General features: G+C 38.0%; 2 protein-coding genes across 2 annotated transcripts; both read right to left on the bottom strand.

The window, feature by feature from the left end:
• Positions 1 to 249: 249 nt before the first annotated feature.
• LOC136243299 (cell death-inducing p53-target protein 1 homolog) lies at positions 250 to 12,383 on the bottom strand. Its single transcript, XM_066034820.1, has 4 exons — positions 12,242 to 12,383; positions 768 to 1,046; positions 661 to 720; positions 250 to 559 (listed from the first exon to the last, which is right to left on the bottom strand). The coding sequence occupies exons 2-4, from the start codon at positions 1,035 to 1,037 to the stop codon at positions 335 to 337; spliced, it is 555 nt and encodes a 184-aa protein (XP_065890892.1). The 5' UTR covers positions 1,038 to 1,046; positions 12,242 to 12,383; the 3' UTR covers positions 250 to 334.
• A 912-nt stretch (positions 12,384 to 13,295) lies between these two features.
• Positions 13,296 to 16,420, bottom strand: LOC136242033 (LITAF domain-containing protein-like). Its single transcript, XM_066033354.1, has 4 exons — positions 16,250 to 16,420; positions 13,805 to 13,867; positions 13,700 to 13,762; positions 13,296 to 13,640 (listed from the first exon to the last, which is right to left on the bottom strand). Exons 1-4 carry the CDS (start codon positions 16,298 to 16,300, stop codon positions 13,416 to 13,418), a joined length of 402 nt encoding a protein of 133 aa, XP_065889426.1. The 5' UTR covers positions 16,301 to 16,420; the 3' UTR covers positions 13,296 to 13,415.
• Positions 16,421 to 22,386: the final 5,966 nt, after the last annotated feature.

Below are 22,386 nucleotides of genomic sequence, written 5' to 3'. Positions count from 1 at the left end.
CGAAAACACAGCCATCCATCCATATACAGTTGTACTAATTATTAACTCTTACTATTATTATAGCTAAGCAAGATTTCAACTTACTAATAATGAAACCTTGTTTAGCTATATTAATGACACACCAACTATCTAATACTACCTTTATAATCCAACATCCTCACAAACCCAATACAATTTTTTGGCACCAATGGGTGTGAGATTTAGCTATAGAGGTTCTGTGGTTAGCTACTGCATTAAGAATATTACTACTATAGTACACAACAAAACTGATAAAATTCTGATCACACACAGTATGAATAATTGAATATACAAACAAAAGTCCATCTGTTCATTGCTAGCCTCGTTTGCAAACTCCTACTTGATTATTACAATTGGGACAAGTATGGATCACATCCTTGGTGCCCTCAATACAGAATGGTATAAGGCAACATGGCCATAATCCCAACACGCATAGCAGCAACACGAGGAGCCAAGTTAACGTTCCAGTCTTGTGGGAGATCCGAGTGGTCTGCTGAGTGTTACAGATGTGACAGTTGTACACTGTAGGACTGGCACCAAACTGTGAAGGGGACACAATATGCAACATCAAGAAGAAATGACATATATTCCACACAACAGAATCATAAGCACTTGTTTTTGATGTAACAGAATATAACTTACTTTAACATTGGTGACCACAGCAGTAGCTGGTTGAGCCTGTACCACTACTGTTGTTGTTGCCTACATAAACATGTTCAATACTATACAATGCAGGGCACATTTATCACCTGTTGTTGTGCTCCTTGGGAAGGTGGATAGCCAGCCTGAGGAGGCGGGTAGCTACCTTGAGGGGGTGGATACCCTCCTTGAGGGGGTGGATACCCTTCTTGTGCAGGTGGATACCCTCCTTGAGGGGGTGGATACCCTTCTTGTGCAGGTGGATACCCTCCTTGAGGGGGTGGATACCCTCCTTGAGGGGGTGGATACCCTTCTTTAGGGGGTAGATGTCCTTGTGGCGGTGGATAGTTTTCAGTAGGATATGGCGGTGGTGCCGACATCTTCTGATCCTGTAAGATAATCATTTGTACAAGGTCTATACAATCACAAATTTACCAGTTAAACATTGCAAGTAGCGAATGTAACTTAATAAGGAATTATGTCATTATTATCCAAGCTATAGGGCATGGCTTTGTGTAGAACTTCTCTAGCAAGTTTTAAGGTTCCTATCAAAATAAAGCTCTAATATCCACTTCATATGTGTAATGATTATTGTCTGCATGTGTTGGTCATGTGTGCCCATAACACAACCAGTTGTCATGGAGAATAGTAGAAACAAAAGAATTTTGGGGGTGGTCACCACACCGAGCTGAAATCAATCACACTAATGTGTACCATACAAAATGCCGAGTTCCTCTGTCAGAAACACAGCATGCACTTTGCAAGTAAGTGCAACTTGTCAACACCCCCATGGGAAATGCTTTTGTTCTAACTCATAACACAGCATATGTGTTATAATAGCTAAACAACTACCATTCTTCATTACTCCCAATATACAACATTTGATCAAAGATTAATTAATGATCCATCAATTGCTATAATTTTTTCTCTAACTACTGATATTTACAAATAACATTGGCAGATTATTTAGAGCCAGTACCAGTTGCACTGTTTCGCCAGCTATTTTTCCGGCAGTGGAGGCTACTGAGAATGTTATGTGCATTTAAAAAAACTTGGACAAAAAACCTAAGAAAGTGAAAAAAAGTTACCTCAGCGTAGGCTCAAACCCTAGCATCCATACTCATGCTCGTAACCACTGTACCACTGGTGTTGCAGCTACCCACTGGTGTTGCAGCTACCCACTGGTGTTGCAGCTACCCACTGGTGCTGCAGCTACCCACTGGTGTTGCAGCTACCCATCTGCATTAGTTTCTACCTTATAAATGTCCAACTGAAGTGAAAAAGACACTGAAGTGAAGAAGAAACCAAGGCTGAATCCAACCCTAGCCTTAATGTTAATATTACTTGTCATGTGCCCTAAAGTACAATACTTGAGGCAAACTACTGGTCGCATGCCCTAAAGTTGAATACTCAGGGCATACTACTATGCTGGCACAATAGCTGTTTGTACTTGTTAACCAGTACTGGCACAATATCCACTATGGATAACATTACTTATACAATAAATTGTGTTATAAATGTCGTAACGACTGCATCATTGAAACTATGTCAGAAAACTTGGAGGCTGCTTGGGCTATACTTTAGGTCAATCAGGTCTTTAATCATCATTGCCTTTCTTATGATGTAGCTATTTGCAGCACAAAACTCATTGTAATATGATACAATGTTGTGAAAACTTAAACTATGTGTAAAATTCCAAAGTACACTGTTTATGAAATTTGAGTTACTCATCTCATTAAAACTAAAAGTGCTGCATTTTTGAGTTCATCCTTTACAATAGTGTGTATTTTAAAGGCTTGTTATTTGCTTCTTTGCATTTCAATCTAGCAACTGCTGAAAATCTACAACCACTTCACCTTTTCCATGTGGATTTTTATAATTTTTAGCTTGCTATTGGCCTATGGTGTGAACTTACAGATAGAAGATAACACATATTTAAATATTAAAAAGCCATAATAATGATAAAGGAGTTGTATAGACACAAGCATGTAACAAGAGTCAGGTAGATTATATCATGTACTGTGCAGGAATCATGTATGATTACAATACACAGGTGTAAACAATGTTAGGGTTTCCACTCAAAATAGGAAGGTGATTTGTTTTGTTGTTTCTGGAGATTTTCACACAGATTTACCTTTATGATAAAGCAAACAAGTGCTAATTTATATTTGGAATGTTTGCAGCAGTCACTATCAGCACAATGTTAACACATGTAAATATCCAAAGAGTGGTCATATAACCAAAAATCCCTTCATATAGTAGGGCAGATAAATGGGTATTTTTAAGAAGATGGGGACAGAGCAGATAAAAGCACCAAACTTTTTGTACACAGCTATGTTATTTTATGCTAGGAGCCCTCGGGTTTGTAATCGAGAATTCAAAATAACAGCATGTAATTGTATTTTGTAATTATAATAGTTTCAACTCAAACATTCAGTTCTATGTCAATTTAAAGGTAAATACACACAAGGTATAGTATACATAAACACATGAGCAATTTTCTGACTTAAGCGCCTCTAGAAATGATTAATTGTTTTAAGAGGCGCTTATCGATACGACCGCATGCTTGTGATAATCTTCAACTTCCTGCTCAAACAAAGGCTTCCTGTTCAACCAAAGACTGAATACAGGTAATATAAAACACTTGATGCTTGAAATCACTGATTAGTTTGTGCTGTAGAGTCATCTCTGCTGTAATGCACCTATCAATGTATTGCCCCACTACCCCCCCCCCCCCCCCCCCCCCCCGGGCATATATGGGGCTATAGTGGGGATTTGACACAGCCGAATGACAAATGCCCCATAGTAGGGCAAACCTATCGTATCAAATCCCCACCGTTGGCCCCAGTTGCAACGCGGGATTTGACAGCGAAGGAAGTTACAACAAAAAATATTTGGGTGCTTACTGAACGATCGTCAAATGCCCCATAGTGGGGCAGCAGTTTCATGTCAATTCCCCCTGTAAAGCCCCACTTACGCCCGAGGGGGGGGGGGGGGGGGTGGTGGGGCAATACATTGATAGGTGCATAAGAACAGTGTTAGTTTCAAAATCATGGACTGGTCCTTGTGTGTTCTCTGTCAGCAGCAAGCAACTGAAATTTTGAAATGTCCATTAAATGCACCAGGCAAAGCAGATAAGTCTATCCCATATCAATGTTTCCTTGATAGAGTCAAGGATTTTAAATAATTAGAAATTTTACCATTACCACTGACTCATTTACTTGAAAATATAACAGTACAGGACTTTGTACAAAATAAAGCAAAGTGGCACAAAAGTTGTTATTTGAAATTTGGTCAAGATAAGTTAGAAAAAGCAAGGAAAAGGAATGTTCCAGACATTGAATTAGAGGTTGGAAATATTTGTGGTCCCAAGCGCACTTGCCCTTTGCGCCAGTCATTAGATAAGGACAAATGCATTTTTGTGTGGTAAGCTTCATCACTTCAGCATGTTGGAAACTGACAGTAGTGTGCGTACTATTGATAAAGACCTGAACGACACTACATTGCTCACAAAAATTGAAGGAGGGGACCTTATTGCTCTGGAATCTAAATATCATTTGAGTTGTTTAGCTAAGCTCCGCAATCATCACAGGTCTTACTTAAGAGAAGTCGAGGAAAGTTCTAGTGTACTAATTGAGGAAAGAAAACTTGAAGCAAGAGCCTTTGCTGAGCTTTTGTCGCATGTAGAAGCCTCAGTACAGGAAGGAGTTTTTTTATTCACGTTTTCTGAACTAAGAGCACTCTATGAAAAGCGCTTGAGGTATTCCCAAAGAAATAAACAAGGTTAGATTGAAGGAGCAAATACTTTCGCATTTTCCTCAAGCTCAAAGTGATGGAAAGAATACACTGCTTATTTTTGACAAGGGAATACAACAGATAATGAAGCAAGCTGTGAATGGTAACTATGAAGACGATGCAATAATTCTTGCAAAAGCTGCTAAAATCATTCGCGAAGACATTGAATTCCAATATTACAAAATTTAATGGCTCCTTTGGTGTATATAAACTGCCAGCAACAATCAGTTCCAACAAATGTCAAGTATTTTGTGTCAATGCTATTGAATGGATGCACCATTGAACATCAAGACTCACAAAGCTGCCTAACCATATCACAGACTATCGTTTTTAACTGCAATAGACAATCTAAATCTTCACATCATCACTACAGAAAATTTGAGCCACCTTAGCCTCTCTATCTAGGGCTGAAAATGCATATGCAAACCAGATCGAAGAAAATAGTTTCTGAACTGTACCGCTTGGGTCTTTCTGTCAGTTATGATAGGATTTTGGAACTTGAAAACCAAATAGCCACAACTGTTTGTAATTCCATCAATGAAACTGATTTAGTGTGCCCTCATCAGCTGCGGCATGGATTATTTACTGTTGGTGCTCTGGACAATTTAGACCACAATCCTTCAAGTACCACATCTAGAGAATCTTTTCATGGAACAGGTATCAGTCTTTTTCAATTTCCTACCCTGTGTAATGAAGGACTATCCCAACCCACTGTAAATACTGCTTCTGCAGCTAAAAAGCTACCAAAGTTGCCAGATAGCTATACAATTGTACCAGCTGTTGTTCTGAGGAAAGATGCTGTTGTAGTTCCCTCTGTTCCAACAAGCTCACAATTATTGTCTCATCCACATTGTAATGAAGCAGTGCAGACGGAACACAATTGGCTGAAGCATGTTATGGAAGCTATAAGCAAGGAAGAGTTAGACAAAGAAGAACGGATATCATGGGCTGCTTATCATGCATTATCTTCTAAATCTGAAGTTACATGCGCAAGCATTTCTCAATTAATGCCTTTGTTTTATGAGCATGCTGCTTCTGCTGCAATGGTGAAGCATGGAATCACTGTACAAACTAAAGCCATGCACTTCCTAAACCCAGGCCAGATTCCAGTTATAGCATTTGATACACCACTATTTGCTTTAGCCAAGTTAGTGCAATGGAAATGGCCAGATATGCATGGTGAAGACAAATGTGTAGCTATGATGGGTGGCCTTCACATAAAGATGGCTTTGTGGAGTTCTTGATGGGTCAGGATGGGTGACTGCTCTCACACAATCTGGTGTAGCATCAACAGGCACTGCAGAAAGTTTTCTCAATGCATTTCACCTTATGAAAACAAGAAATGCTCACCAGGTCAGTGCATTAGCTCTAGCAATACTGCAAAAGAAGGCTTTTTTACAAGCAGGTGGTTCATTTAGCTCCCAACAAGAATGGAAAGAAAACTTGAGGAAAACCTGTCCCATGTTTTTGTATTGGGACACTGTATTCAATTTAGAGCTATCTGGCCTAATATTTGTGAGAGCTCACTGTGAGAGAAATTTTCCACTATACCTTGATTCTATCAAAGCAATTACACCATGGTTTTTTTCCTTGGATCACTATCACTATGCACGATGGATGCCTGTGCATATTTGTGATATGCAAAACTTGCCAACATCTATTTACAATGAGTTTTATGAGAACGGTCATTGGGTTATACAGAAAACCAAAAATCGATTTTCTGCAATGCCCATTGACCAGGCTCATGAACAATGTCTGTGTAAAAGGGGCTGGTGGTGCTATTGGTCTTTTGCAGAATCCTGCTGCTTTAAGGAAATGGTTAATTTCTGGACCAGAACAGGCACGGCTAATTGAAGAATTCGAGAAGCAATTTTTGGAAAGTAAAGATGATGATGATCATTTTCATCATGATGAAGGACACTCAACACAAAGCAATTTTAAAATGAAAGTTCTTTCTTTGGTGGAAGCATTTGAAGACATGGGCAACCCATTTTCAGATCAATCTGAAGACTTGTCAACATTGGATGCAGGAATTATAATGGACAAGTCAGCAGTAGACACTGTTTTTACAATTGAAGCTTTGGGAAGAGAGCAGTTTAATAGTTACTACAAATTGGTGTTGGTTGATTGCACTAGGTCTATACATGATCCGATAAAAAGAAACTATCTTTCACTCTTTAAATGCCCAAAACATAAGTCAAAATCAAAGGAGTCCAAGACTGTTGAAAATCTGAAAAATGATGTGTCATTATTTTCACGACTATACATTGTAGCTAAAAATAGGGATTGTGATATGCAAACATTTTTCAGTCATGAAAACCAGCCCTTTCCACCCTCTATATCAGACAATGGTAAACTGCGATTATCAAAAAAATCTGATCTATTAAATTTGATTCCACAAGATGGCCAACCAGAATGTCCCAAAGTTCTCGATGTCAGTGTTATTGATGGTGCAGCTTTGGTTCACCTTCTACCAACAGTAAGTGTCGCTACATTTGATGACTATGCTGATTCAATATTTATACCCCACCTAGTCAGACAGCTTGAAAACTGTTCACGACTTGATCTAGTATGGGATGCATACATTACTGACAGTATCAAAGCTTCTACCAGGGAAAGGCGAGGTCTGGGTATTCGACAAAAGGTGGCAGGAAAAAACAAGGTACCAACAAATTGGAAGAGTTTTTTGCGTGATGAAAGAAATAAAGAGGAACTGTTCAAGTTCTTATCTGGTAAAATTATATCATTCAAATACCCAGATAATAAAGAAATCTTTGTCACTGATGGCCCATTCGTGTTGACAAACAGTACTACTCAATCTATGCAACAGTGTAATCTTGAGGAAGCGGATACGAGACTTGTAATTCACCTGATTGATTCATTGAAGAAAGTGCTAAGCACTTGTCTTGTACGCATTGTAGACACAGATGTAATCGTCATCCTTATTGGAAAATTATCGCATTTATTCTCTGTCAATTCTGATGCAAACATTTGGGTGGCATTTGGTACCAGAAAAAACTTTGCTTTTTGGCATATAAACACCATCTGCTCCAATCTGGGTGAGGAAAAATCTATTGCATTGCCATTGTTTCATAGCTTCACAGGCTGTGATACAACATCAAGTTTTTATAGAAGAGGCAAAAAAACAGCTTGGGAAGCTTGGAATAGCTTCCCAGAAATTACATCAGTATTTTCTAGAATATCACTGCAACCATTTGAAAATTTTGATGCTGCAACTTCACACTTTAGGATGCTGGAATAGTATACAGTTCTTTCATATAACAAAAGCAGCACGTTGGAAGATGTAGATGAAGTAAGAATGGAATTATTTTGTCGGGAAAATAAATCAATGGAAAATATTCCACCAATGTCAGATGCCTTATTGCAACATGCATGTAAAAGGGCCACTTATCAAGCAAGCATTTGGACTTCTAGTCACAACTCTCAGCAAAATCAATCTACGCCAGATTCTTGGGGTTGGAATTGGGATGAACATGATAAAGTATGGATTCCAGTTTGGACTACTCAGCCAATAGCTTCCAGTGCATGCATGGAGTTTGTAAAATGCAGTTGTAAAAGTGAAAAGGGATGTGGGACTAGATGTAGTTGCAAAAAGCCAGTTTATCGTGCACTAGTCTATGTAAATGTAACTGTCTACTTGAAAATCCAGAAAACATTTTTACATCGTGATTATATTTATTTATTTTGTAAAATAGATTAGTATTTGTAATTGAATGCTCAGAACATATTTCATAAACATTTGCAACATAACAGTGTCTTAAAACACATTGGTAGCACAAAATTAATGATAAAAACTCTAATAAAACAGTCACCTGAAATTAATTGATTAGGGGCAATTATTTAATTGGGCTCCTAGCATGAAAATGTTGAAAAGGGTCTCAGTTATCACCAAAAAAAAATTGGTGCTTTTATCCAGCCTGTCCCCATGTTTTCTAAAATTTGACCTACTATATAGGATTTCCACTGCAAAATAAGATGATGCCTCAGCCTTCTTCATTGTTTCTGATGATTTTCATGCAGGCTGTCCTTAAGATAAAATGAACAAGTACTAATAATTATTAAACTGTCTATTACTTCAATATCAATGTACTTTTAATTGTGAATATCCAAAAGTGGTCACGTGACCAATGATCCGGCCATTATAGCTATAAAGGATGTGCTATTGCACTAAAAGATGTAGAAGTCTTCATTACAAGGCAAGAAAATACACTAATTCCTAAAATACAATGATTTTCTAATAAACTGCCCAATTTAACTGTTATGATATTTTTGGTCACGTGACCACTTTTATGCTGATACCCAATGCTACAAACAACCCAATAATAAATTAGCACTTGTTTGTTTTATCTTAAAGGTCAGTCTGTGTGAAAATCACCAGAAACAACAAAAGGAAGCACCTTCCTATTTTGAGTTGGAAACCCTAACAATGTACAAGCAGGTGTAATTATACAAGTACACAGAACTCAGTATTTGTGGGAGTGTTAATATGATATGTTCTGGTTCCACAGTTTAGTCACTAGTAATCTAATCATTAATTTAATTACTAATGGTCTAATCAAAGCAGCTGACAGAAGACACTCTAACATGAATACTAATAATGTACACATATTCTTCTGAGCAGAAAAATCCAATGGCTGTTGCAACTAAGGTTACCTCTTCACAAACTGCTCCTTACATAGTAGTTTGTGTTACTACAACTGAAGCTTATGGTGGGGATTTAACATGCTTGGTTTGCTCTACTACTATGGGTCATCTGACATTTGAGAGCAATACATTGATAGATGCATAATGGCTGTGCGCAGGTCCCAGACTGTGGGTGAATGCTCCATGATAGGATCTACAATCCAAAAAATCAACTTTTACAAATTGATACCCCTACCATTGTGGGATGTTCATTGTAGTATCCCATGCTAGATCCACGAGGCATGACCATTGTCTTCACAGAAATAATATAATATAGCTTTTAGTACCTCTCAAGATGCAAAATAATTTCATACTCCACAGAAACAGCCGGATGACACTTGCTACTTAGCCAGATCTTATCTGGAGTTGTTGTAGTTAAAAAGTACACACAGTAATAAACAAATGATTCACTGGGTCCCTGGCACAGGGTTGCTTTCCTTGGAAGATGATCAGAGCTGGGTCACGTGATCTTAACGAGTACTCGAGTACCAATTTTACTATCTGAGTACCAAAATTCTTAGTGAGTACTCACCAAGTATTAGCATATGTTTCAGCCCAAATAAATATGTTAAAATATCATCAAAATTAATGACGTTAATGACATCTTGAGAGGTACTATGCCTGTTTGTTAGTCTTGCAGAATATTGTTCAGGTATTAATTGAAGATGATCAACAATTTTAAGTAGTGAGGTATTCACAATGATTGTGGAGCGTTGGCATTTAACATCACATCTCAGATCCTTTTCCAGACTAACAGCATATACTGACTATGCATCCAAACTTATCACACCACTATGAGGAAGAGTTGGTTTTCTTGTCTTGGCTGGAAACTTGAATTCGAAAATTTGTATTTTGTTTCAACCCTGTACTGGGAACCCAGTGAATCATTTGCTATTACTGTGTGTACTTTTCAACTACAATAACGATCTAGCTAAGTAGCAAGTTTCATCTGGCCCTTTGTCAGACCTCTCAACTGTCATGATTTTGTCATGAGACACATGATTTCAGCCTTGATATCACGACCACTTGCAATATTTTCAATAAAGTTTTGAAAATCACTTTAAACCCCAAAACATTTTGTACCAAGTATCATGTGATCATCTTTTACCGAGTATCACATGACATGATCATCTTGTACCAGGTATCACATGATCATTTAATTAGAATAGTGTGGGGCCTCTGTCTTGAGCTGAAATTTTGGCAGTTTGGCTCAGTACACATTATAAAGGTGAAGAACAATGAGATGGTAAGGTGAATTCCTATCAGCAATCCAAATGTTTATATATTGCTTAATTTCAGTTCAGCCAGTGTGTTGTGAGGTGTATTGTGTGGAGAATCAAATCCAGGGATACCATATAGTAAAACTTTTGGCAGTAAAAAAGTTTGGTGAAAGCCCACTATTACAAAATTGACAAAAAAAACTATGGCGAATGGGGCTTCATGTGAAATTTTTATTAGCTACCATGTACTGTACCGCTCGAATATAACATTGCTACATGCAAGTGCGCGTGGTTAAACAAATCACCAATTAAGGGGTGTGGTCTTCATCCCTCGCATTGAGGAATGACGACTCACGATGGAAATGGCTGCCACACCCCTTAATTAGCAATTCTTTAATCACTTGCACTTTCATGTCATGTGGCAACGTTCCATTCAAGTGGTAGCTACCGTACAAGTGTAAGCATCGTTTGCTGGTTTTTGTAATGTCGAGGTATTGTTGGGATTTTCTTGTGGGACAATGAACCCTTGCAAAAATCGAAGGGAAAGCTTGGAAACACCATAGATAAGGTATATATTATCTATCGAAATACCCACGATACCTGTCACGATACTTTGATACCCATCCTTTCAACATGGTTAATTTGATAAAGTAAATTGGCAGATAAAACTTTGGCAATTGTAACGCTATTCACCAAATTTACCAAAGTTTTTTTACCACCAAAGTTTTTTACTATACGGTATTGTTCTGGCAGTCCACTAGATTTCTCTCACTGTCAAACACATACACGAGCTAGGGGTTGACATGCGTCTAGTAGTTTGCCCCGAGTATTCGACTTTAGGGCACACGACTGGTAGTTTGCCTCGGGTCTTGTACTTTAGGGCATATGCGACAAGTAGTTCACAGGCAAACTTAATGTCAGGGTTACTAACAGAGAGCTAGGGTTAGGGTCAGGTTCAGCTTTGGTTTCTTCTTCACCTTTGTCTTCAATATATAGAAGTTATCCCACTTGGATACATATAATGTAGAAACTTAGGGAGGTGAGTATCTGGTAGCCACGTAGCACATGTACAGTGGTTACGACTCTGGGTTCACACATTGGAGGTCCCGGGTTCAATCTCAGTTAAGGATTGTCTTTTTTTCCCCGACCCTTTTATTCACGTGATCGCCAGAGCAATAGCAACAGCCTTATTTATTTGAAATGCTGCTTTTGTAAAAAGTAACATACTAAAAAAAAAGGTTGAGAGATCTGTCCTTTTGCATCTCGTGAGATGCTAAAAGCGATGACAGCAATCATGTCTCGAGTTTCATGGTGGATCTAGCAATGGGATCCCACAGTGGTAGGGGGTCCCGCGTGGCTAAGAGAAAAAAAAAGCGGTCTGGCCACGCGAGACTAGGAGTCGATTTTTAAAAGCATACGTAGATATATACTCGTCTAGTCCCACAGTGGTAGGGGGACTAGTCGGCTGCATTTAACTGTGTGGGAGACGGATAGGAATGTATTGATGGTCTTCAGAGCAAGTTGTGAATAATCTTTCACAACCATCTACTATTAATAGAAAAGGTATTACTGACCAAATGTGGATACGGTGTTATTGAATGGCTTTAACGGTGACATTACAAACTCACTCTTAGCTCGTCACTAAACTATCCACTGACTTCCAACTGTTATTGATTGCAAACGTCAGCGATGCCTACTGTTACTTATAGTTACTAGTCTGCTAATAATTGAAAAATTGAAATAGTCGTGTCATGAACCTACGACAATAGCTATGAACTTACGTAGCTACATTTACCAGCACTATATAGTTGACAAACATATATAACAAAATGACCAATCCAACAAACATGTGCCACCAAGCTAACCTGAGAATAACTGGTTCCACTGTCTACCTAACAAATGTCAAATCTCCGGAGGCACTAAGTGTACTGGATAGTCTCGTACCCAACTGGACTCGCGCAAAACAGCGTATTAGCGCGAGCCCGGCTGGTCACGATATTAGCTATTGGCTCATAAACTGCATATACGTCGCAGTGATCCCGTGACACATACATCGCGATCGGTAAATATCAGTGTTAACTTTTCACTACTGAGCTACTCATAGGGCAACTACGTACTATGAGTACGTATCATGACTTTACAAACATGTATGTTATTATTGTGAGGCATGTAGTGTGAGTGATCTCCATCTCCTTTACCGGCTTGATTGTTTTATTAGTGTAGTTTGGGCAGACAGGGTTCTTGTGAAAACTGCAAGATTAATCATCTTCAAAATAGTATTGGTAAGGTAAAACAATTATTTGGAATTAGGTAATTGTTTCAGCTAGTATTAATCATATTCATGAGTGAGGCCATGATCTGTAGCAGGATATGGTGAACATGAATCTAATTAAATAACACAGTTATAGAAGCACAAAGGCTGTACACATGCAGCTGTTAATTACATTCCAGCTGCACCAAGTCCAGACCCTAAGTTTGGCCCCCCTAACTTTTACGTTTTCTACCTTTATCATCAATTGCCTGCAGCTATAACCCACTGACAAAAGAAAAGAATTTGGCTGTGTGAAAACTGATGAGTCATCGGCCACGTAGCTGCAGACATGCAATATAAGACAATCAAATGAATGAGATGGAAGTCACCCACACTGCAATGTCTCACTACACTATGTCAAGGTATAGTGAAACAGGTAAGACTTTGACTGTGATTGCAGATCTAGCTACAGTTTGTGAAAATATGACACCCCTTAAACAGTTGGCTGACATGAGGGGGATACAAAGTTTAATAAGTAACTATGTGCTTACTGCACCCATGACATGACAGCAATTTGGCATACATCCAATCCTCACTCTGTGATGTCACCAAACTAACCTGATCGTGCCTCATGTAACCAACAGTTTGACTTAAAAATACCTCTTTGATTGTTCAGCCAGTAACTATGTGTTTTCACCTCCAGAATGGATTGTGATTACTTACTCTGACAAGAAAGGTACATACAAAAAGTCTACACAATTGAGTCTAATAACACAAACTGATCACTTCTAGACACGTTTGTAAACTCCAACTTGATTATTACAGTTAGGACATGTGTGGACAACATCATGCACATCCTTGATTACCAACGGGAGTAGACAACATGGCCAAATAAACAGCAGACACAATAACAATACAAGCAGCCAAGCAAGTGCTCCAACTTTATAGGAAACTTGAGTTGTTTGTTTAGTGTGGCAAATGTGGCAATCATAAGACATTGGTGTACGATTAAACTGTGAAAAAGAATAAAACAAGTGAGACATACAGGACATACAGGAATAATATAACTTACTCTAAAATTGGGATTCTTTCCAGCAGTTGGTTGTGTCTGCTGTGCCACAGGAGCTGGTGCTGTCTATAAACAAACTTAATAACATGAAGACTTAATGTTCAGTACCTGTCCCTGAGGTGGTAGTGGTTGTTCAGAGTAGGGTGGGGGTTCTGACATCTTGATGTGATCCTGCCATGATGTCATAACACAAGTCATAACATCAATACACACCCAAACTTATAAGCTACCAACACAAAATGAGGTAGTTAGAATGTTGATCCAGATGACCTTAAACATCACATTATAACACATCTGCAAGACTTATCATCCCACACTAAGTAACTGGTGAATAATATTATTAGCACTTTGCACGTAGCAGCAATCACAAAGCTGCAAGGTCAGCTTATATGAAATATTGGTAATAGTATATTCTGTATAGTGTTACTACATTACTATTAATAGTTAGGTAGCTTTGTCACCAATCACAAAAACCTTGTAATTGATTACTTTACATGGTTGATGTCAAAAGGGCTTCGAATTTTGTTTCTATGGAGTGCAAAGAAGCAGACCTTCACAGGTTGTTCACTAGTTTTGATGAAGTGTTGATGATAATCAATTCAGTACACTAAACACTTGTATATTTAACTAATCCACATTGATGAACATCACTGATAATTCTGTTAGAAACATATCTAACTAATAACAATGGTGAGTGTTGGCAGATTCAGTATGACATAAAATTCTCTACATAGTTTCTCCTGTGTACTCTTTCAGGAATTTTACAAGCTAGTAAGGATCATTACAAATAAGGGGCATCGTCAGCAAATTTAATTCTTTAGTCCAAGCATGGCTAAAGTAGGGCCTATTAAATGTACACTCCAGCTGATGATCTCCACCTGATGTTAAAGCATTTTCATTGTAATGATTGCTACTTATAAAATTCTTACACTTTTTTTTTACCTTTTTGTTAACCTAATTAACAATGGAAGAATGGCACCATATAAGGCTATAATTGTACGACAAAACTTGCACCTCTATACTAATTACTAATCAGCAGTGCAGACATTCGCATAGTTTTCGACTACATTTAGTCCATTAGATAGCCTTACATAGGGAACAATGCATCAGAACCAATCTGTTTGGTACAAGTCTTATGCCTCGTTTCTCTTTGCTAAAAGTGCAAAGGTATCAATTTGCAGTAACGCACTCATGGCTCATGTGTGCACATAACTGCCTTGTCTTCACTATGCTATGCCCATCCTTTCTCCCAATGTATAATCAGGAGCTCATAAGTGCCACAACACATTTATGGGCTCCTGCATGGTGTATGTATTATGGGATTCACCAGTTACCAAGACTGTGAGAATTCACCCTAAACTAATTAAACAAACGGTCTGGAATACCATATATATGAATTCTTCGATATTTTGAAGGAATTGAACCAAGATTCGTCAGGTTAGTAACTGCCTTTTTACTTTGAAGATGAAAGAGAATTGCTTTGAAAAACATCCATGCATGTGGCTTTGTTTGAAATGCTTGCGTTGTTGATTGTGTATGCCTATATTAACATATACCAGTCCTGGGTTTTGAGCTTACCATATCAGTTGAAACCTGTTAAAAACTAGTAAATACACGTTTGTCAGATTAGATTCGAAATCCAGTGGTTATTTTTGATGTGGGAAGGTGTAAACTAGTAGCAGTTTTTAAAAGTTGTGAACAAAATTACCAAGTCTTCTTTATCCATGAGTAAGGCTAGGGCTGGGAGATAATTTAGATACAAAGATAATCTAGATACCTAAATCACCTATCGTAAACTAGATAATGATTTTCATTATCGAGATAATAGTAAATCTCCATAATCTAGTGTATATCAACCACAGTCAGATGAAAAACCTTTGGAAAGATATCGAATTAAATGAGGAACAGGTAAAATTTCTGACTTGACAAGGACTTTACGTCAACAAATATGTAAAACTGTGCTTACAAGATTACATTATTATCGAGATAATATCGATTATCGAGATAAAATGGCTGTCACTTATCGAGATATAGGTTTTACTATTATTCCATAGCTCACTGATATCTTTGTTGGGTAGTAAGGTAAAGCCTGAGAGCTATTTCTATCTCTTCTAAAATGGATTTCTTCAGTGTGAATAAGTCACTGTGTTCACAATCTCTAGCTTCTAGGTTGGCTTCATCTATCTGATCACAGCTTACTAAAGTGCAAACAAATATTTTGGACAGTATTAGAATGTCATGCCAACCAAATTCCAAATAATTGTTTCAGCACTAGTGCAAACTCTAATATATTGTACTATATAAAGGCCTAGGGGCGGATCCAGGAGGGGGTCTCTGAGCTGTGTGGAGGGTAACCCCCCTAAAGTTCACATATACAACTCAGTACATCTGGCCTACAGCTGTAGCAGTCATACATAAAACGTGCTCTTAGGCAAAACTTCAACAAGCACGATGTGTGTGTTTCTAGCTATAACTAACTGGAAATCTACACTGCTACTTGTGCAGCTTATTGCTATATACTATGCTATTGTAGACTTATAGCTTACTACATACACAACTTCCTGGCACACAGTAGTTATGACGAATAATGGAGCACTTGTTCATCACACTTCTTCCTGACCAAGTTAAAGAACTACTGAAGTAGCTAACTCCTGTGTCACTCCATAATTCATACTGTCGAGTGCGGGGACCAGAGTTAGATTCATTCTGTGTCTTCTCGGTGAGGTCTCAAGAACAGCCGAGTGATATCACGTGCCCATATAGACCAAATGTCGGGCAGAGTTAGGTGCATTACCACAACAGAAAAGTAGCGGCAGCAAAACACTACTTTAAATAGAAGATTATACAAATCAGATGTACCTATACAACAATATCAGTGACTACAAATGCCATTGTTTCCTTGCAGTTGCCAGCTCTTCCCTCACAGTAAGCGTGTGTCTTCTGCCATTTGCTGAACTTTAAACAATCCATATCACGTGAGCTATCATCACATGATGCTATATCATAGTTAATTAGAATAGTTTGGGTCTGCTCTATTAGAGTATATCAATCTTTCGCGATCTGTTGCTTTCCTCCACGCACTATCTGTCTTAGATTTTCTGTTCGAGATTCAGGGACCCCCCCTGGATCCGCCCTTGATATAATAAAGGCCATAGTTTCTCATCCATCAACATATCAACATTCAAAAAATTGCAATGCAGGCAGGTGGATTATTTCGTTGACTAGACGACACAGAACTCAGAAGCTTTAGCTAGTCGAGTCCATTTGTGTGTGTAGTAGAGCTGGACGATATACCGGTATTGTTAGTAATCTGTGATATTTAAGTCATACCAGTTTTGATATCGCCTGTTTTTTTTTAATACTGCCATACCGTCTGGGCACTATGGCCTCCCTGTGGGCTTGTTTCATCCCATATTTAGAAGGTAACCAGACATGTGATATTGTAGGCAGATGTTGATGTAGTCAGCTAACCAAACTATGTAAACAAGTTTGTTTGTGGTAATTTGTACCTGTGGCTTGCTGAACTAGTTGAGGTAAATGGCAGTTACTTTAATACCAATGGCTTTTACATTAACACTGTGATAGTTAGTGATACCATGATACCTTTTATGGAAGGTATACTGTTTGCTATTTTTCAATACTGCCCAGCAACATGTCCGTGCTTGCTTTTGTGTACACAGCAATAATGCTAGGTGTTGCAATTTGTAGTACACTACCGATATATGTATGGGAAGTTATAATGTAGAAGATATGCATTAAATGGTATGGAGTAGGAAAGAAATTTATGAAATAAGTAATTTTTGTGGTTTAGACATTGATCTCTAGATTGTTCCACAAAACTTATAGTTTTACATGGCTACACTGCTTTTTTCTTTCTTTGTCATTGAGTAGGGAGAAAAAAGGGTCTGGTCCAGTTTGAAACTCACAGTTGTCTTGACACGTCTTGTGGTTACGTCACAAGTATGCAGTATTCACTGATGGCCCCATGCATTTCATCTCCACTGTAATAATACTACTGTTAGTACAACAATAACCAGACTCCACTTACTTGTGAATCAATAAAAGACTTATAACATTGGTAGATGCTAAAGCAGTTTTAAACATTGATTGGTTTGTAAGTGCATGCTTGTGATTCATATAGATGCGAGTGACTACTATTTGAAAATGCATCACATTTCTTTGGTTAATACTGTTATTATTATTACTAGGACCACATCACACACAACTAAGTACATGTACCAACATGACAACCTAATACCAGGGCAAGGCATATACAGTATGTAGCTATTATACTGTTCAAGGGAATAAAATATATGTTAACAATACCTTTAAAACTGACTGTATAAGTGACTGCTCTATTAGAGGAAAGTAAGCTATTAAGAAGTAAATTGTGAGTGCTAGCATCAAGATTTATCCTTAGAGTTCGTAGTGTCAGCGCCACACCGTGCTGGGCATTGAACACCTAGCCACATGCTAATCGATGCCTGTCTTGTCCAGAAAGTAAGCTAGCAGTGAGGACATTTTGTTTTTGGCCTTGCTGATTTTCATTTGATGTAGTAAACAACCACTGGCAAGACCACAGGTTACTAACTATTTAGTAACCCCACCACAGGTTTCTGTTAGATTTAGTAACCTTAGACATCAAAGGAAACATTACATAATTTTTTTTAAGTTCGATTAGGGATCATAGGGTAGAGCTTGAATAAGGGATTAAATGTCCACTAGTACATCTGCAGGTGTAGGTGACCTCCCTTGTTTCCCTACTTTTTTTACCTACGATCCCTAATTGAACTTAAAATTTCCTTATACTTGTTGTACAACAAGTACTAAGAATAATAAGAAATGCGATCAAAATTACATAATACTTAATAATAAATGTTTGAGAAAGCTACAAGGCCTACAAACTTGCACTAACCAAGGTTCGGATCGCCGGTGAACAAAGGCACTAACGCATAATAATCGAGAGTTTCGTGCCAGTGATTGAAACAGTATGACAATTCTATTTAATGCCGACCAAAAACAGATTAGCATGTGATTGCATTCCAATCAGTGCCGGTGCATTTTGGATGACAAGCCAAAGTAATGAAGCGATGAGCCGTCATCTGTAGGCATAGAATATTAATTTCACAGATAGCCATTTGCCGTTTTTTGCAAGATAATGTTGTACTTGTAAGAAGGATGAAAATAAGTACTGCACAATTGAGATACTCCAATAGAGCAGTCACTTAACTAACATGCACTTAATTACTAGTATCAGTCTAGCTCTCCATCCTAAAATTAGTGCTAATTCTGTTTACAAAAGCTAAGATCTGTGTGCCCAGCTTTCAAACTTACACAGACTGATATACATGTATGGATAAGACAAGTGTCTTTCTAGCCTGGCATAGTAACTACTTGATACTGGCACCACCGTATAGCGGGTTTTTACTGTGCCTATATTTTATCACAAATCTTAAAAGTGCGACACAAATTTCTGCAAATGCAGCTATCCATGAAAATAAAATCCGCTGACTTTTTATTTCAATCACTAGAAATGCATTGAAAGAGGAGATGGAAGCATTTTAAGCAGTTATATACATGGCTACCACATTTATAAAGACATTTTGGACTTGTCATTGGCGAGGAACGTATTTGCATTATATAAAAGTGGGGATGTGGGCCACTGTGTGACAACCGAACAGTAGTAGGGCACTTACTGCATGTCCTCTCAAGGATATGCAGTTTGTTTTCGTTTCATGGTGGCACAATAATACGAGTTACAGGGCAAGAAGACACAAAAAGTTGAAAACACACGAGATAAAATAAGCACAAATTTAATTACCGCCGCTAACCACTGTTCGCGAAAATAAAGTCTTTGTGGTAAAAACCCGCTATACGGGGTTTTAGTCGTGCAACGGTTATGAATGTCACGCTGGTGCAGTGGCACTGACACAATCAACTCAATGTAAGGATAAATCTCAATGCTAACACGCAGTTTGCCACTTTCTCTCACTCTTTCTTAACCTAGGAAATTTTCTAAATCACTTAGAATGGGTCGACATCAGCTACTACGCTATTAAGAGCCCCTAAGATGATTTGGGCTTGGCTACCCACAATTAACTACCTCGGCCTGCAGCCTCGGTAATTAAGTGAGTGGGTAGCGTCACCCACATCATCCTCGGGTATCTAAATTGTGTAGAAACCTTGTCAACCCATTCTAACTAATGCTTAAAATTCCTAATTTTTCTCTATACTTGTTTGTTTACTTTTTTGTAACATTATTATGACTGGTAAACGCATGCATACTGCATCAAAAGAAAGGATGGTGGCAGAGTTAATGCTTTCCTCTGAACGCATGCCTCAGCTATCAACTACTGACTTGAAAGTGAAGTGGCCATTATGCTTCACTTTCACCTATTTTCAACCTGTTACACAGCGGTACAAATGAAGAACAGTATTAGAAGCACCTCTGCAATCAATCCAGTCACCAAGTAAAATACTGATGATTCCCGTTTACAAACTTATAATTGGGGAAGCCATACGTTATGCTACCATGAATCAACACCTTGGGCTAAAAGAAATGGGACACAAAGGAAGACAAAGGTAAGTCCACGATGCGTGCATTGTATGTACTGCGGTATGGCATGTCTCAGGACGAAGCGATGTTGAACAGTACAAAAATCAAGCCCGTAGCCTTAGCCATTATTGAGATACGCTTGCCTGGAGGCATCAGTTAGTCAGTAGAAAATTGCAAAAAAAATTTTTAAAGTTTGTAACAATCGATTGGAAGCATTTAGGGTCGTACTTTTGGTACCTAACCAATACTGCCAAGGTAACAATACTATTTCTTTAATATGGAAAAGGCAGGATTTTAAATTTCTGTGTAAGAAACCTAACTTGCCTTTTTTGAATATGATCTGACCAGTTTAGTTCTTCATTAATGTAAGATTCCTAACACAGCATCGTTTGTTCATCCCACAAATCAACAGTTCTAAAGTTCCTTTCATTTTATTATCATGGAGCAGTAATCTGTACCTCCTACATTAGTTAATTTTGATTGCTTGTCACTGTTTGATTCTGCTTTGAAGCAGTTGTATTGTTTTTTTTTGTTGTTGTATTTAGCTAGCTAATGTTGTATGTTTGATTTATAGGGCACTACCAAAAAACAGTTTATAGAACTGATTAGCAGTGTTGGGAGTAGCGCGTTACGTGATATTATTACTTTTGTGGTAACAGAGTAATATAACGAAATACGCTATAAAAACAGGTAATATAACGCAAGTTACTTTACTTACAAATGTAACGCGTTGCCTAAGTAATATAGTTACTGTAACGAGTCTAATATTACGTAATATTATTACTACAAGTAACGAAGTTACTAATCTCGTTAGTTATCCTCTGAGTAACGCCTAGCCACAACGAAGTAACGAGGCCTACTGAATGAAGCTTATTCACCAGCTTCTTACTTATAACCAAGATTTGCATATTGTCCAACAACGCAATCATGTCACGTGATAAGGTGGTAGTTTCACACGTGACAGCTTAAGGCTGTGGACACAAAGCAATATAATATGTAATATTATTACAGTTACTTTATTTTATGGGTAATATGTAACTGTAACTAAATAGTTCAGTTGCAAGTAATATGTAATATGTAACTAGTTACTTTTACAAAGTAACTTTCCCAACACTGCTGATTAGTGGCATGGCCACTCCTTCACTTGCAGGAAGGGTCTCTAGCATTGTGCGCCTGTCAGAGTGGAATGCAATTAATGGTAGAAACAAGTCTTATATTCAAAGTTTTATGTTACAATAATCACTCACAAGGAGCTGTACAGATAAAATCGACTAGTCCCCATCAATAAAAATGTCATCCAAATAAATGGATACAAGTGGAATTCCTTGTAGGAGGTCCTCCATGGTCCTCTGAAATATAGAAGGAGCGGCAGACACCAAAAGGTACCGAGGAGGAATATTTAGCTACTCTTGATAAAATACTGACCAAGCTTGAAACAGCTGAATTCAGACTGAAGAAGAGCAAGTGTGTCTTTTCTGCTTGACTATCTGGATACCAAATTTCAGCAGAAGGACTACAACCCACAGAAGAAAAAGTTGGAGCTTGCAAGCAAAGGGTGGCAGCACCATGATGCAGTTACCCATTAAACATGCACATGATTTAAATTCTGTGGATTAGACGTCCACAAAAATTTGTATTCCACGAAATTGCCAAAATGTCGACAACCACAAATCAGTATAATTTCGTGTCCAGACCCTTTTTTCCTTTGTATTTGGGTGGGACTAGGACCCATTATCAGTGTCACCATTAGTCTGGTGCCGCCTGCCCCTTCGCAAAAAGTAAGGGCCTGGTGAAATACAAATACGAAATCATTTCAAAAGGAATTCAATTAGACAGCACACGTAACTGCTTGTTATGTCAGATGATGCCCTTAAATAGAAAAAAATTCATAATAATGAAAAAATTACTGTTGCCCCTAGCAACATAAATTTTACAATATTTATAGGTGTCAATGACTAATGACTAAAGTCACCTCTTCAAGTTATAAAAGGATAGCATATATAAGACATGAGATATCACATATTGAAGTTGTGATTTCCCAAACATTGTCAATGAGAGGGGCAAATGTTGCCTCTACTGGGCAATCACATAAATCATGGGATTCAAAAATGTCATATCTTATGACCTATATACA

This window comes from Dysidea avara, chromosome 13 (assembly GCF_963678975.1).
Source record: "Dysidea avara chromosome 13, odDysAvar1.4, whole genome shotgun sequence".
Classification (NCBI taxonomy): domain Eukaryota; kingdom Metazoa; phylum Porifera; class Demospongiae; order Dictyoceratida; family Dysideidae; genus Dysidea; species Dysidea avara.
The sequence above is the reverse complement of the archived record's forward strand: the minus strand, read 5'-3'. Positions and strand labels throughout refer to the sequence as shown.

Excerpts from the sequence above, each read along its gene's own strand:
- LOC136243299 (XM_066034820.1), bottom strand. The coding sequence starts at position 1,037 with ATGTCGGCACCACCGCCATATCCTACTGAAAACTATCCACCGCCACAA. Across the intron at positions 721-767 it reads CCCAAGGAGCACAACAACAG|GCAACAACAACAGTAGTGGT; the intron begins GTGATAAATGTG and ends ATGTTTATGTAG. Across the intron at positions 560-660 it reads CTGTGGTCACCAATGTTAAA|TTTGGTGCCAGTCCTACAGT; the intron begins GTAAGTTATATT and ends TCCCCTTCACAG.
- LOC136242033 (XM_066033354.1), bottom strand. The coding sequence starts at position 16,300 with ATGAACAAGTGCTCCATTATTCGTCATAACTACTGTGTGCCAGGAAGT. Across the intron at positions 13,763-13,804 it reads CACTACCACCTCAGGGACAG|ACAGCACCAGCTCCTGTGGC; the intron begins GTACTGAACATT and ends GTTTGTTTATAG. Across the intron at positions 13,641-13,699 it reads GAAAGAATCCCAATTTTAGA|TTTAATCGTACACCAATGTC; the intron begins GTAAGTTATATT and ends TCTTTTTCACAG.